Source organism: Nicotiana tomentosiformis, chromosome 3 (genome assembly GCF_000390325.3).
Source record: "Nicotiana tomentosiformis chromosome 3, ASM39032v3, whole genome shotgun sequence".
In the NCBI taxonomy this organism is placed as follows: domain Eukaryota; kingdom Viridiplantae; phylum Streptophyta; class Magnoliopsida; order Solanales; family Solanaceae; genus Nicotiana; species Nicotiana tomentosiformis.
The window spans coordinates 41,277,144-41,293,705 of record NC_090814.1 but is presented as its reverse complement, the minus strand read 5'-3'; the positions used below and the strand labels follow the sequence as shown (position 1 = coordinate 41,293,705).

The 16,562-nt window shown below is 38.4% G+C and overlaps 1 protein-coding gene across 1 annotated transcript; it reads right to left on the bottom strand.

Moving 5' to 3' along the window:
• Window positions 1-6,863: 6,863 nt before the first annotated feature.
• LOC138907681 (uncharacterized) lies at window positions 6,864-7,873 on the bottom strand. The gene is made up of 3 exons (XM_070198286.1): window positions 7,721-7,873; window positions 7,258-7,594; window positions 6,864-7,174 (listed from the first exon to the last, which is right to left on the bottom strand). The coding sequence occupies exons 1-3, from the start codon at window positions 7,871-7,873 to the stop codon at window positions 6,864-6,866; spliced, it is 801 nt and encodes a 266-aa protein (XP_070054387.1).
• Window positions 7,874-16,562: the final 8,689 nt, after the last annotated feature.

The window sequence follows — 16,562 nt, the reverse complement described above, 5'->3', positions numbered from 1 at the left end:
TTTGAAAGGCGAAATGAGGTCGGATTTGAATAATTCATGCATGGTGGGACTCGATATCAAATGGGTGTTCGATTTTTGTAATTTTGGTATGTTCCAAGGCGCGAGCCCGGGGTGACCTTTTGGAGCGATTTTTTAATTCTTTACTAAAATCATAATTTTATTATTTAAATTAGTTTCCTATAGTTATATTTATAGTATGAAATTGTTTTGGCTAGATTCGAGTTTAAAAATCAAGAGAAAGGCCTTCTACTTGATTGATTTAGCATTGTTTGAGGTAAGTGACCTTTCTAACCTTGTGTGGGAGAAATTCCCCTTAGGATTTGGTATTGTTGTAACAATTGTGATATGTGGACGCCGTGTATGCAAGATGACGAGTGCGTACACGGGCTAAATGTTGAGATTTCGGTTTTAGCTGCGTTGTTTCTTTTTCATGCTTCAATTGGGTTACTTTAGCATGTTATCGCCACCATGTTTAGTCTAATTTCACATGTCTACTTGTTTTATCTCTTATTTGCAACTTGTACTACATATTTAGTTGAATTACTTGCTTTTTTAATTCCATATTCATTATTTAACTGTGAGATCCTCTACTTGAAATTTGCTATCCTTGAAATATCTTGCTGTTGAGTTTGGTGTTGAGTTGCAAAGGCCGTGGTTTTTATTGAGGCAAAGTGTAAGTTGTGAAATATCATTTTATTGAGTTGTTATATTTTTGGCATTCGTGTTATTGTTGAGAGGATTGTTTGGTTGTTTGCACGAGGTTTCTGTCGTGCTGTTATTGTTACTATTTGCACGAGGTTTTTGCCGTGCCATTGTTACTATTGATACGCATGCGGTGGTATAAGGTCTGGGTATTGAAACTCATGCAGTGAGATAAGGTGGGATTAATACCCATGGCTAGTTGGGAAGCTACTAGAAGCCATGCAGTGTGATAAGGTGGGCTAAAATGCGGGGTGCTATTCCGGGAAAATAATTTTCAAAACTAAATGTAAAGGCTCCCGTGGTGATATAAGTAAAGACTGTAAGTTTCTTTTTTGATTTTGGACTACGAGGCGGTACCTCGGTAGGGGCCTCTATTGATCTTCTCTATTTGTTGTATTTATTTGGTTGTTGTTTCCTTAACATGTAAAATCCTTGTTTTCCCTTCATATTGTATTAACTGCCTTGATTTCGTGTTGTTAACTTTTTGTAAATTCTTTATTGTTTCACTTCCTTTTTCATTATCATTATATCATTATATCTTCTGTCTTGTTTCTTATTATCTCCAGTAGGGCCTTGACTGACCTCGTCACTACTATACCGAGGTTAGGCTTGGCACTTACTGGGTACCGTTGTGGTGTACTCATACTACGCTTCTGCACATGTTTTGTACAGATCCAGGTACATCTTATCAGTCCCTGTACTAGCGTGTTGAGCTTGCTTTTGGAGACTTCAAGGTATACCTGCCCGCGTCTGCAGGCCTCACAGTCCCCTTATATCCTATTCTTCCTTATTTCTTTATACTTTTATAGACAGTGATGTATAGGATTGTCCAACATTGTATCTAGAGCTTGTGACTTATATTTCACCAGGTTTTGGGGAATTGTACGCATTGTCTTTATATATTCTATTTATGAAATAGTTGGAGTTTTGAGATTCTAAGTTTTATTTAATGTTTTCGCATATTGTTATGCTTACCTAGTCTTAGAGATTAGGTACCATCACGACATTCTACGGAGGGAATTTGGGGTGGTGATAACTGGCCTCCACATATCATGATTGTTGTGCGATTGCGAGGTCTGGTCCGTGATCGCAAAGGGGTTTTGTGGACTGATGGGTTTTACTCTACGTGTTCGCAGAGAGAGGGACGCGATCGCAGAAGGTTGGTTCCTAGAGAATCGTGAACGTGTGGTGAAGGTCGCGTCCACGTAGAGGAATTTGGGGCTACAAGTTCACGTGCTTTTCTTCATCACGGTCACGTGTTGTGTTACGCGATCGCATATCTTAATGAGGCAGTGTTACGCATTCGCATGAGGTTTTCCGTGATCGCAGAGTGTTATTTTTGGCAGCAACATTTTTGTGCTTCACGAACGCGAGGCATTTTCCGCGTTCGCGAAGAAGGAATAACTGGGCAGCAAAACATAAGTTTGAAATCGAGAGTCTATTTCATATTTCACAATTTGGACTTAGAGAGCTCGGTCTGAGGCGATATTTCGATAGATTTTCAGAGGGATTGTTGGGGTAAGACTTCTTAACTCGATTTTGATTAAATTCCACTAATCTATCATTAATTTTATCATGTAATTAGGGATCTGGATTGGAAAAATTGGGAAAAAGTGATAAAACTTCTTAGGCTAATTTTTTGAGTTTTGAAAGGCGAAATGAGGTTAGATTTGAATAATTCTTGTATGGTGGGACTCGATATCGAATGGGTGTTCATTTCTTGTAATTTTGGTCGAGTTCCGAGGCGCGGTCCCGGGGTGACTTTTTGGAGAGATTTTTCAATTCTTTGCTAAAATAATAATTTCATTATTTAAATTAGTTTCCTATAGTTATATTTATAGTATGAAATTATTTTGTCTAGATTCGAGCCGTTTGGAGTTGGAAAATCGAGGGAAAGGCCTTCTAGTTTATTGATTTAGCGTTATTTGATATAAGTAGCTTGTCTAACCTTGTGTGGGAGAAAATCCCCTTAGGATTTGGTATTGTTGTGCCTATTGTGATATGTGGAGGCCATGTATGCCATGTGACGAGTGCTTACACAGGCTAAATGTTGAGATTTCAGTTTTAGCTACGTAGTTTCATTTTCATGCTTCAATTGGGTTACTTTAGCATGTTATCGCCACCATGTTTAGTCTAATTTCACACGACTACTTGTCTTATCTCTTATTTGCAACTTGTACTACATATTTAGTTGAGTTACTTGCTTTTTTAATTCTGTATTCATTATTTAACTGTGAGATACTCTACTTGAAATTTGCTATCCTTGAAATATCTTGCTGTTGAGTTTGGTGTTGAGTTGCAAATGACGTGGTTTTTATTGAGGAAAAGTGTAAGTTGTGAAATATCATTTTATTGAGTTGTTATGTTTTTGGCATTCGTGTTATTGTTGAGAGGATTGTTTGGTTGTTCGCACGAGGTTTCTGCCGTGCTGTTTTTGTTGTTACTATTTACATGAAGTTTCTGCAGTGTCGTAGTTACTATTGTTACGCATGAGGTGGTATAAGGTCTTAGTGTTGAAACAGATGCGGTGAGATAAGGTGGGCATGATACGCGTGGCTAGTAGGAGAACTACTAGAAGCCATGAGGTGTGATAAGGTGGGCTAAAACATGGGGTGCTATTTTTGGGAAAATTATTTTCAAAACTAAATGTAAAGGCTCCTGTGGTGATATAAGGAAAGATTGTGATGTACTTTTATGATTTGGACTACGAGGAGGTACCTCGGTAGGCCCCCTTGTTGATATTCTCTGTTTGATGTATTTGTTTGGTTGTTGTTTCCTTAACATGTAAAATCTTTGTTTTCCCTTGGTGTTTTATTAACTGCCTTGATCTCCTGTTGTTAACTTTCCATAAATTCTTTATTGTTTCACTTCCTTTGTCATTATCATTATATCATTATATCTTCTGTCTTGTTTCTTATTATATCCAGTAGGGCCTTGACCTGACCTCGTCACTACTCTACCGAGGTTAGGCTTGGCACTTACTGTGTACCGTTGTGGTGTACTCATACTACGCTTATGCACATGTTTTGTGCAGATCCAGGTACATCTTATCAGTCCAGATACTAGCGCGCTGAGCTTGCTTTTGTAGACTTCAAGGTATACCTGCCCGCGTCTGCAGGCCTCACAATCCCCTTATATCCTGTTCTTCCTTATTTCTTTATACTTTTATAGACAGTGATGTATAGGATTGTCCAGCACTGTATCTAGAGCTTGTGACTTATATTTCACCAGGTTTTGGGTAGTTGTACGCATTGTCTTTATATATTCTATTTATGAAATTGTTGGAGTTTTTAGATTCTAAGTTTTATTTAATTTTTCCGCATATTTTTAGGCTTACCTAGTCTTAGAGACTAGGTGACATCACGACATTCTATGAAGGGAATTTGGGGTTGTGACGTCCTTACCATGCCTTGTTCTAGGCAAACCTAACACAAAATCCATAGAAATATCAATCCAAGGTAAAGAAGGAACATGTAATGGCGTGTAAAGACCATGTGGTAACACTCTAGATTTAGCTTGTTTACATTCCAAACATTGTGCACCCACTCTTTCAACATCTTTTTTCATGCCAGGCCATAAAGAATTTTCAACAAGTATGTCTTGTGACTTTGGGACTCCAAAGTGACCCGTAAGCCCTCCACAACGTGCTTCCCTTGCAAATACTTCACGTAAAAAGCAATTAGGGATACACAACTTATTTTCCTTAAAAATAAACCCATCTAGAAGATTAAACCTCTCTAAAGGACCAAACTTACAATCTGCCAAAATCTTGCCAAAATAAACATCATTAGCATAAAGTCCATTAATTTGATCAAACCCATCAATATAGAAGTCAGAGTAGAAACTAAGACATACCTTCTTGAAAGTGCATCAGCAACAACATTCTCTGTCCCTTGTTTGTAAGAAATTACATAAGGAAAAGTTCAATAAATTCAACCCACTTAGCATGCCTCCTACTAAGCTTACCTTGACTCTTCAAGTATTTCAAGGATTCATGGTCAGTGTTAACGACAAACTCTCTTGGCCACAATTAATGATGCCATGTGGCTAAAGCCCTTACCAAAGCATATAGCTCTTTGTCATAAGTGGAATACTACAATATGGATCCTCTCAACTTCTCACTAAAGTAGGTAATGAGTTTAGAATCTTGCATCAAAACAACACGTATTCCTTCGCCAGAAGCATCACATTCAATTTCAAAAGATTAAGAAAAATCAGGCAATTGTAACAAAGGAGCATAACATAACTTTTATTTCAACAAGTTAAAAGTATCATCTTGTTCTTTTCCCCATGTAAAAATCTTACCCTTTTTAATAACTACAGTTAAAGGAGAAGCAATGATGCTAAAGTCTCTCACAAACCTCCTATAAAAACTAGCAAGTCCATGAAAACTCCTCATTTCAGTTACACTCTTAGGTTTAGGCCATTCCTTTATTGCTTTGATTTTCTCTTCATCAACCTCAACTCCTTTAGAACTAACTACAAAACCCAAGAAAATCACACGATCCACACAAAAAGTACACTTTTTAAGATTGGCAAATAAAAGATGCTTTCTAAGAACTTCAAAAACGTGTTCTAGGTGTTCTACATGTTCTTCTAAAGTGTTAGAAAAGATCAAGATATCATCAAAGTGCACCGCAACAAATTTTTCATGAAAATCCTTAAAGATATGATTCATTAATCTCATGAAAGTGCTAGGTGCATTAGTCAAGCCAAAATGCATAGCTAACCACTCATAAAACCCATATTTGGTCTTAAAATCAGTTTTTCATTCATCTACAGCATTCATTCGAAACTGATGGTTACCACTTTTTAGTTCAATTTTAGAAATGATTTTGGATCCATGTAATTGATCCAACATGTCATCAAGACGAGAAACATGATGGTGATACTTTACCGTTATCTTGTTGATTGCTCTACAATCCACGCACATCCTCCAAATTCCATCCTTTTTGGGTACCAATAGGATGAGAATAGAGCAAGTGCTCATGCTCTCTCTCATAAAGCCTTTCTCAAGCAACTCCTCAACTTGCCTTTGAAGCTTCTTTGTCTCTTCTGGATTACTCCTCTAAGCAGGCCTATTTGGAATATGAGATCTGATCCATGCACAAAATCAATTTGATGCTCAATGCCACGTAAAGGTGGCAATCCATTAGGAATATCTTCAGGAAAGACATCTTCAAAATCCTACAATAGAAAGGAAATACTACTTGGCAAAGAAGAAGTTAGTAACTCAGAATTAATCAAAGCTTCTTTGTAAGTAAGTAGTATTATGGGCAACCACTCTTTTCTTGCATTTAAATACTCTTTGGCTTTTTATATAGAAACTCTCTTTTTTCCTTTCCTTAGCCTCTTTCCTCTCACCAAGACTTTTTATTTTTTCACTCAAACCCCTTTTTATCTCTTCTCTCAAATTTCTTCCCTCTCTCTCTCTTTCTCTCGGCTATCTCTCTTTTTTTCTAACTCTTGGCCTCCTTTCTTTTCTTTTACCTCAAGCTCACTTTTTATCTCTCCTCTTAGTTTTCTCATTGTTTCCCTTAATGTCTTTTGATCTTCAAACACTTTAGAAAGAGATAAAGGCACAAGAGTAAATTTCCTACTATTAAGCTCAAGAGAATATATATTCTTCCTTCCATCATGAAAAATATTCCTATCATACGGCCAAGGACGACCCAGTAAGATATGACAAGCTTGCATAAGGATTATGTCACAAAGAATATCATCCTCATATCTACCAACATTGAATGAAATCATGCATTCTTTGTTCACCTTTAGTTCACCACTATCATTTAACCATTGGATTCTATAGGGAGAAGGGTGTTTCATGCATGCAAGTCCCAATTTTCCCACAAAGTATGAACTCACCACATTAGCACAACTACCACTATCAATGATCATAGAACAAGTTTTCCCCTTTATCCCACACCTAGTATGGAATATGTTCTCCTTTTGTTCTTCACTCTTTCTTCCTAAATTGATATTCATAATCCTCCTAACTACCCCAATCATGCCATCATTAAAAGGTAATTCCACTTCATCTTCATCTTCACTCACACCCCGCTCATTTTCTTCACTTTATTTTCTCTCGTATTCTCCACTCATAATCTTCCTAGCCACCCCAATGATACCAGCATGTGGTAGTTTTATATCATCTTCATCACTCATATCTCTCTCTTCTTCTCCCTTACTTTTTCACTCTCATGTCCTTCATCTTCTATAAGAATGATGTTTCTTCTACTTGGACATTCATGCATCATATTTCCTTTACATTTATGACATTGAATAGAACCAGAAGGTGTAGAAGGTTTAGGGTTAAAGGTTTTACCTCCCTCTTTGTTCTCAAATTTACCTTTACCCTTGTCTTCTTGAGGTCTAGAATAACTCTTCATCTCTTGATTTGGCAATGGCTTCTTGGAGATGGCGTTTGACCGACCTTTCCGCGAGCTAGTTTGCTTTCTTTTATTTTTCCTTTCTACCATTACAGACAAAAAACTAACTCATCTATTGTTACATATTATTGTAATTCTACTACATCAGCTATGTTCTTATTTAAACCATTTAAAAACCTAGCCATTGTAGCCTCTTCTTCCTCCATACAATTAGCTTGGATCATAGCCATATCCATAGCCTTAAAGTATTCATCAACAAACATGGACCTTTGCTTCAATGTTTGAAGACGATGTTGTAACTCTCTTTGAATGTGTGATGGCACAAATCTCTTCCTCCTCACCCTCTTTATCTCAGCCCAAGTAGTAATTGGTGCATGTCCTTCTTGAACTCTGTCCCTAGTAAGCTTTTTCCACAAAATAGCAGCATTGTCATAAAACTCAACAACAACAAGTTTAACCTTCTTACCCTCAGAGTAGTTGTGACAGTCAAAGATGGCTTCAACCTTTCTTTCCCAATCAAGGTACAAGTCTGGATCCCTTGTTTCCTTGAAAGATGGCATCTTCATATTTATACTACTTATATTATCATCTTCTACTCTACCTGTTTGTCCCCTCCTATCTCTTCTCACCATATTAAAATCAATATCATTAAAATCATCTATAGGGTTTTCTTGATTTACAATGGGATCAAGGGGTACATTTTTCCTAGCTTGGGGCCTAACATTATTTCCCCTCCTAAGTTCAGCTATTGTATCATTTTGCTCAGCAATGGTGTCCCTCATCTCTTGGAATTGTAAATTCTACCGTTCGAATTGTTGATGCATAACTTGCAAGGTAAAATCATTTCTTGCTTTGGTTTCGGCTTTTTGTAGAACCCTTCGTTCATCATCACTACCTGCACGTGACATCTTAAATAAAATAATTAAACTGTATAACACAAATTGACGTTCCCCTCAATTGTTCTCACACACACTTGCCTTTTTTTCTCTTGAAATAACCTCTGAACACAATACTTTGGAGATTTATAGTTAAACCCAACTCGTATGAAGTTCTTAGTAGTAAAATATAGATTTTTGGGGAACGAATGAAAGGATAACCAAATCCTATAACTAGTAGGCTCGGTTGAAACAAGACACGAACAAAAAGGAAAGGATAATATATTTAGATCAGAAAGAGTAAGAAATATTAAAAAATTTCTTATCTTTGAAATCTAGGATCCCATCTCCTTATTTCCTTTGTTAATTATTGGAAAAATATTTAATAGAAAAGAAATTTCTTGGATAGCAGGAAAATCATTTTTTTAAACTAATTATCATTTTTTTGTTGCTTTTTAAAAACTTTTTTTCAAGTTACTATTCACGATGCTACAGTAACGTTTTTTCTTTCTTTTTTTCTATTACTATTCAAATAATCCCAAGAATTATCAAGAATAAAATGTTGATAGAACCGCTATGATACCACTTGATAACAACAAGGTCGAGAATCCAATCTAGAGTAAAAATTTGAGAAATAAATGCGGAAGCAATAATAATAAGGAATTGAACGACTATAATTAAAGTACAGAAAATAAAGGATATGGAAAAATTCAGGGAAAGAATTTCAAGAACTTCCAAGAATGCAAGTTCTGACAAGATCCAAGAAATAATGTCTTGATTTATTGAAGAAATCAAACGCCTTTACTTAAAAACAAATCAAAATAATAGATCCGGATCTTGACCGTTTTATGCGTAACTTGAGACAACAATTAATAAATAGTATTAATCTCCTTCTAATAATACCACAAAGGAGTCAATGATATCAGAATAAAGAAGTTATCTTACTACCTTGAACTATGAACTAGTAAAGGTTGAAAGATAAATCTCAAAGCATAAGTAACAAAGGTTCAAAATAACACTCAAAGTATAATATTATTAATCAACAATGAAGTACTACAATAAATGAAAAGAACTCCTATTTATAGGAGTAAAAAGTCCTTAAAAATAGGTAGGGTGGCTGCCAAGGCATAAAAGAAACCCTAAAAGATTATTGTAGAATCATAAAATAAAACCATAACATGGAGGCTAAGCTAAATACTAGAAAACCTAATATAAATAAGAGGGTGTGCAGACAAATCCCCTTGGGTCTGATTTTGGCCTTAAAACTACTAGTTTGGGCCATTGGTTTGGGCTCCAATTGGGCTCCTTTTGAAACACCCCCATTTGGACCTCTTTTAAGCTTATTTTGAGCTCTTTTGGGTGCCCTTTTGGCGACTTCAAGGGATAAATTTGGGACCCAATCGTCCTCCTCTTGGACTCCAGTTTCGGCCACCAAATAGTTGTAAAACTTGAACAATTCATCTCCTTTGGGCTTGAGGTCTTCCTCTACAATTAAAACATTCTTTATTTGCCATTGAAGACCAGCAACCTTAGTCTATAATTCTGTAATGACCCGGCCGGTTGTTTTGACAGTTCTAGGCTCGAACACATATTTATGGATCCCTATATATTCATTTTTTGGTTTTGTGACTTACCGAGAGAATTTGGTTTTGGTTTCGGAGTGAAATGGGACACATAGTCCCTAAAATGGAAGTTTAAGTCGTATGAATCGACCGTAGTTTGAACTGTGTGAAAACAACTCTGGAATAAAGTTTCGACGGTTCCAATAGCTCTGTAGGGTTATTTTGGTCATAGGAGCGTGTTCAGATGTTGAACTGGAGGTCCGTAGGCAATTTTAGCATCAATTGGCAAAAGTTGGAAAATTTGATGATTTTTGGAAAATTTGATCGGGAGTGAACTTTTTGATATCTGGGTCAGATTCCGATTCCGGAAGTTGGAGTAGGTCCGTAATATAAATTATGACTTGTGTGCAAAATTTGTGGTCAATCGGACTTGATTTGATAGATTTCGGCATCAGATGTAGAAGTTTTATGTTTTAAAGTTTATTAGGCTTGAATTGATGTGCAATTTATATTTTTAGCGTTGTTTGATGTGATCTAAATCTCGACTAAGTCCGTATGATGTATTAGGAATTGTTGGTAAGTTTGGTTGAGGTTCTTGAGGCCTCAAGTGCATTCCGGATGGTTAACGGATCAAATTTGGACTTAAGGAAAAAGCTGGGATTTTCTGCCTTCTGGTGCAATCGCACCTACGGAACTATTCTCGCAGGTGCGGTTGGCAAGGCGCAGAAGAGGATTTGGGTCTTGTCCTGGGGTTGTGTCGTAGGTGCGTGAAGGCTTCCGCATCTGCGAGCCCGCAGGTGCGAGTGAGGCTCCGCAGATGTAGAGTGAAGGAAGGGTAGCCAGTGTTGCAGAAGGGAAGAAGTGACCGCAAAAGCGGGTCCGCAGAAGCAGACCTCTCGCCGCAGAAGCGATAGAAACCATATAAGCATTTGTGTTTTCCACACAGGCGGTGCCGCAGGTGCGGCTAAGTGGACAGCAGAAGCGGAACCCCTAGGCGGGGTTTAAAACCGAAGTGTTTCGTGATTTTTATCATTTTGGATATTTTGAGCTCGGGTTTTGGCAATATTTGAGAGACGTTTTGAGGGATTTCTTGAGGTAAGTCTCTTGTACTTATTTTTGATCAATAACCTTGTTTCCCCATTGATTTTCCTACCTAGATTGTGTGTGTTTAATGTGGAATTTGGGAGTTGGAGTCTAGGGATTGGGAGAGTTACATTTGGGGTTTTGAGTGGCGACTTAGTGTCGGATTTTGGTAACTTTGGTATGGGTGAAATCGATATCAAATGGGTGTTCGTGTTTTGTGACTTTTACACAATTTTGAGACATGGGCCCGGGTCGACCTTTTGCGGAGATTTTTCGATTCTTTGCTAAAGTCGTAGAGTTGTGATTTAAATTAGTTTCTTGTAGTTGTATTCATGTTATGTAATTGATTTTGGCTAGATTTGGGCCATTCAGAGTCAGAAAATATAGGGAAAGGCATCCTTATCGATTGATTGGGCGAAAATTGAGCTAAGTGACTTGTCTAACTTTGTGTGGGGAAAATCCCCTTAAGATTTGGTACTGTTGTAACAATTTGTGATATGTGAGCGCCGTGTACGCGAGGTGACGAGTGCGTACACAGGCTAATTGTGGAAATTTCGGTTCTTGCTGAGTTGTCTTCTTTTAAATTCCTTAACTAAAGTTGCCTTAGCATATGTAGTGATCATGTTTAGCCAAGTATCGCATGTCTACGTGCCTTAACTCTTACATGCAATTTGTGCAACATGCTTAGTTGAATTACCTTCTTCCCTTGATTTGAATTAAATCTTTAACTGTAAGATTTCTTGCTGTAAATTCATTGTTCCTTCGATTATCTACTGCATATTTACTTTGGGACTACGAGACGGTTCCTCGGGAGATCCCCTTGTACTGCATATTTACTTTGGGATTACGAGCCGTTTACTCGGGAGATCCCCCTGTCTTGTATATTTACTTTGGGACTACGAGGCGGTACCTCGGGAGATCCCCCCTATCTTGCATATTTACTTTGGGACTAGGAGGCGGTACCTTGAGAGATCCCCCATGTCTTGCATATTTACATATACGACTACGAGGCGGTACCTCGGGATAGCCCCGATTTTTTACCTCTAATTGCTGAGCTGTTATTTATGAAGTTTCTCGTCGTTTAAATTTTCAGTCATTTCAAATATTATTATATTTGTTGCCTTATTTATCTTTTAAAACCAGTAGGGCCCTAACCTGACCTCGTCACTACTCTACCGAGGTTAGGCTTGGCACTTACTAGGTACCGTTGAGGTGTACTCAAACTATACTCTGCACATCTTTTTTGTGCAGATCCAGGTTCTTCCTACCAGGCCAAATACTAGTGAGCTGGACTGTACGTGGAGACTTTAAGGTATATCTTCTAGCGTCAGCAGACCTCGGAGTCCCCATCTATCCTTATTATGATGTTTCCCTTATTCTCTTTAGACTTGATGTATAGAGACACTTAGTATTTTTCTTTGAAACTTGAGACTTATTTCTACCTGGCTTTGGGAGTTGTAATTATTGATTTGCAGTCTTATATTTATATATTATGTGTTGAAATTGGAGTTTAGTTTATTATTCATTTATTCTGCAAATTGTTAGGCTTACCTAGTCTTAGAGACTAGGTGCCATCACGACATCCTACGGAGAAAAAATAGGGTCGTGACAAGTTGGTATCTGAGCACTAGGTTCATAGGTGTTATGAATCACAAGCATGTTTAGTAGAGTCTCGCTGATCAATACGGAGACGTATGTACTTATCTTCAGGAGGCTATGGAACTGTTACGAAAAGCTTCACTTCTTTGATTCCTTATCGTGCAAGATTTTGACTTCGGATTCTAAATTTCTATTTTTCTATTCTCTCAGAGATGGTGAGAACATGTACAGCTTGATCGGATGACTAGACACCCGCACCCCCTACTAGATCTGCAAGAGTCCGGGGCCGGGGTAGAGGCCAAAGACATCTATGTGGTGCATCCAGAGCACCCACACGAGCTACTACAGAAGAGCTACCAGTAGCTCTAGTTGGAGGGCAGGCACCTGAGATGCCTGTTACTACACCAGCCCTCTAGGAGACTCTAGCCCAGTTTCTGAGCATGTTCAGCACCTTGGCTCAGGCAGGATTGATACCACTTGCTCCTGTCACATCTCAGGCCGGGAGAGGAGCCCAGACTCCCGTCGCTGGTTCCCCAGAGCCGTGGGTTCAGGTCGACTAGGTTCCTTAGATCATACCGATGCAGTCGGTAGCTCCAGTTCAGCCTGAGGCTAGGGCAGCAGCTTTTGAGGTGGAGCAGCTCAGGCTCGAGAGGTACAAGTACCATCCTCCTACTTTCAGTGGCTTGGCATCAAAAGATGCCCAGGGTTTTCTTAAGGAGTGCCACCGTATCCTCCGTACTATGGGTGTTGCGGAGACTAGTGCGGTTTCTTTCACTACGTTCCATCTTAGAGGAGCGGCCTATCAGTGGTGGCGCACATACGAGTTGCATAGTCTGGCTGAGGCAACTTTACTCAGTTGGACTCAGTTCTCAGATATGTTCTTGAGGGAGTATGTTCCCCAGAGTCTCAGAGATGCTCGGCGCACAGAGTTTGAGCAGTTGCGCAAGGGTGCTATGACCTGTCAGAGAATGCGGTCCTATTCAGTGATTTATCCAGGCATGCATCAGCCGTGGTTGCTACTGTCCGAGAGCGGGTTCGTCGGTTTATTGAGGGGCTCAACCCCAGTATCAAATTGAGCATGGCCCGAGAGTTGGAGATGGATATTGTATATCATCAGGTAGTGGGGATTGCTAGGAGGTTAGAGGGCATACTGACTCGGGATAGAGAGGAGAGAGGCTAAGAGGTCTCGAGAGTCTGGAACTTACAATGGTACTCGTGCCCCAGTGGCAGCTCGCCAGGGCAGGGGTAATATGGGTTTCCCTGTTCATTCAGCACTTCTAGCCACTAGCGGTGCTCCGGCCACTACTAGGCCCCAGGATCTTTATTATGCACCGCCAGTGTCTAGTGTGCCTCATGTACGGGGTGCTTTCAGTTGTCAGTCCAGTCAATCAGGCCCGAGCCAGTCGCAACAACCACGTCCTCCGAGAGCTTGTTTTGAGTGTGGTGACATTCGCTATGTGGTGAGGGATTGCCCCAGATTTAGGATGGGTACACCTGCACAGATTTCTCAGGCACTGTGTGCTCCACCATATCCTCAGGCTATGGCTATAGCACTAGCTACTACCCCACCTGCACAACCAACTAGAGGTCGAGGTCAAACAGGTAGAGGTCACCCTAGATGGGGAGGCCAGGCCAGATATTACGCCCTTTTTGGGTAGTAGGACTATTTGAAAGCTCAGAGTTAACGATGTTGATTTATAGACATGCTTCTTAGACGAGTAATAGTGTCCCATAGGCAGGATTTCTAACCGTTGACAATTGAACCTGATTTTATAACACTTTATCCTTATAGGCATGTCATATAGGTGGGGCAAGATAATGAAAGAAACAAAAGTAGTTGGTTAATTGATTAAAATCCTATAGTCATGATATCTAGATGAGCACTAGCGAAGGTATGTATTAATACATCCTATAGGCATGTTGTCCAATAATTAAAGAAGGCGTTTGATCCCTATGGACATACTGTCTAAGAGCGCACAATTGTACACATGGAAACATGTACCACAATTAATTAAACTAACATGCTTTGAATAGTGTACAACTATTAGACAAGTTAAGTGAAGTATGTTAATACCTATAGGCATGATTTCTATTAGTGTGTAGAATCAAAGCATGCCAAACAAATAGCAAACAAGGCAATTAAATCCTATAGACATGTTTCTACCCGTTCATGCAAGCATTAGAATACCCCAACCCCCTTTTATAAATTTTTCCATCATTCAGTTTTACAAGTTATTACAGACCATTTTAAATAATTACAGGCCCAAATACAAATGTAGAACAGAAAAGGTTCAAATATGCCCCTGAAATATTGAAAATAGAGCATTATGCCCTCCGTTTGCATTTGGGTACAAAATTTCCCTTGTCGTTAATAAAGTGGTTCACTTTTGCCCCTCCCCACTAACAGACTCCACACCAAGGATAATTTTGTACCCAAATACAAACGGAAGGCATAACTGCTCTATCTTCAATAGTTTAGGGGCATATTTGACCCTTTTCCGTATAAAATAATATTTTTTTGCTGAGTTGAAAATCCATGTTGGAGAAAAAGTCTCCTCTGCAAAAAAAAGGGGAAAGGAATGTCTTGCCATATCTTTTACGTAGTAATTACTACAATGACGAGAAATCTCACCGGAAAATACCTCCGGCCAGCTGATCACAACCTCCTGCTTCACTTTTTTTACTTATTATTTTCTTACTAGATCAAATTTGTGTGATTTGATTTTTATATTCTTTGAACTCCTAATTTCTAGCATATAAGATAACCAAACAATACCCCATTAGAGGGACTCAAATCCGGATCTGCTCAAAGGATACAATATCATTGTTCATCATTGATGTATCTGTAATAAAATGATCTTTTACATTGTAATATCAATTCTTAATGAAAAATCTTATTATTAGAGTACCAAGTAATTAATGGTGAATTTCTTTTTCTTCATCTTCATATTTTAATACCGCATATCGATACATCCATAAGTTACTATCACAAATTCCACTTTTACATTTCTCTGATGTGGGTATTTGGGGATAAACTTATTCCTTCCTTTTGTACCCAAATGCAAATGGAGGGTATAATTGCTCTATTTTTAATAGTTTAGGGGCATATTTGGACCTTTTCAACTCAGCAAAAAAGTATTATTTTATACGAAAAAGAGTCAAATATTTCCCTGAACTATTGAAAATAGAGCAAATATGCCCCTCAACCGGCGCATCCGGCTTTTTGCTTCGATTCTGACATCCAGACATGGTGTTCGACACTCGAACACGATTCCGGCTTAATCCCTTGGGCTTTTACTCTGATTTTAAAGCTTCAAATAGCTCAAATTCATTACGTAATATCTACATAGCTCGGAATCCTCCTACAAGGCATAAAATACACAATTAGTGCAGAACACTAGCGATTAAAGCTCAAACTCAATTAAAGTACAGTAAATTGAAGTGTAATAAGCAACTAAAATACGAGATTATAGCCTACCATCAACACCCCACACTTAAACCATTGCTCGCCATCGAGCAATCAAACTACACTTTATATAGACACGACCTTATGCAGCAACTCCCCTAACTCATTAAAACAAGAATATTTAAAATAGACTAAGCACAGTAGCGTAACATCCTAGCCTCAAGATTTGACTCACAAATACCATGCCTTATTTATAACTCGCTCATTTACTTTTACACAGAGGTCAATGATATTACCTTTCCTTCATGAATTAAGTGCCCTCACAAAAATAGATAGTAGTTCCACACACCATCAAATTTAACAACAATCAGGAACTCAATATAGAAAGAATTCACTCACTCTCAAAAATAACATTCATTTTCGACAAAAGATGAACCATGGTCTTGCCCGTAGTGTACTACTCAACTAATCGAGCTCATTCAGTCAAGGATCAAATAGGACTTTAATTGGTTATAATGTAGGTTGCAGGACGGGTAGGATACATTTAGATATATAAGAGTGACTACACCTCCCTAAGCACTTTAATACATACAATTTAACGTTCATAACCCCACACTTATGTCAAACCATACTCCACCTTAACATCATTATACATTAACTCCCACTTCTTTAAGCATAATTACAGCAAGAGTCACCACTTATCAATGAATTGTTTTCACAACAATACAATTATTTTTTCTTTCTCTTTCAATTCAAGTGGCACTTACATTTTCAAAACAGTGCACCTTTCTCCTTATTTCATTAGTTCCACTCAAAAGCTAAACCAATCACCCCATACTTCAATTTTTACAAAGTTCATAACAAATTTAAGTGCTCATGAGAGGTACAAGGTTCAAATATATGGTCAATTCAAACAAATGGATAGGTCTTGCAATGTGGTTGCCAA

Bases quoted from the DNA above. Each gene is read 5' to 3' on its own strand.
- LOC138907681 (XM_070198286.1), bottom strand. From the start codon at position 7,873: ATGAGGGACACCATTGCTGAGCAAAATGATACAATAGCTGAACTTAGG. The intron at 7,595-7,720 runs GTGAGAAGAGAT...TGGGAAAGAAAG, and splicing joins ATGATATTGATTTTAATATG to GTTGAAGCCATCTTTGACTG. The intron at 7,175-7,257 runs GTTTAAATAAGA...CTGTAATGGTAG, and splicing joins AATGGCTAGGTTTTTAAATG to AAAGGAAAAATAAAAGAAAG.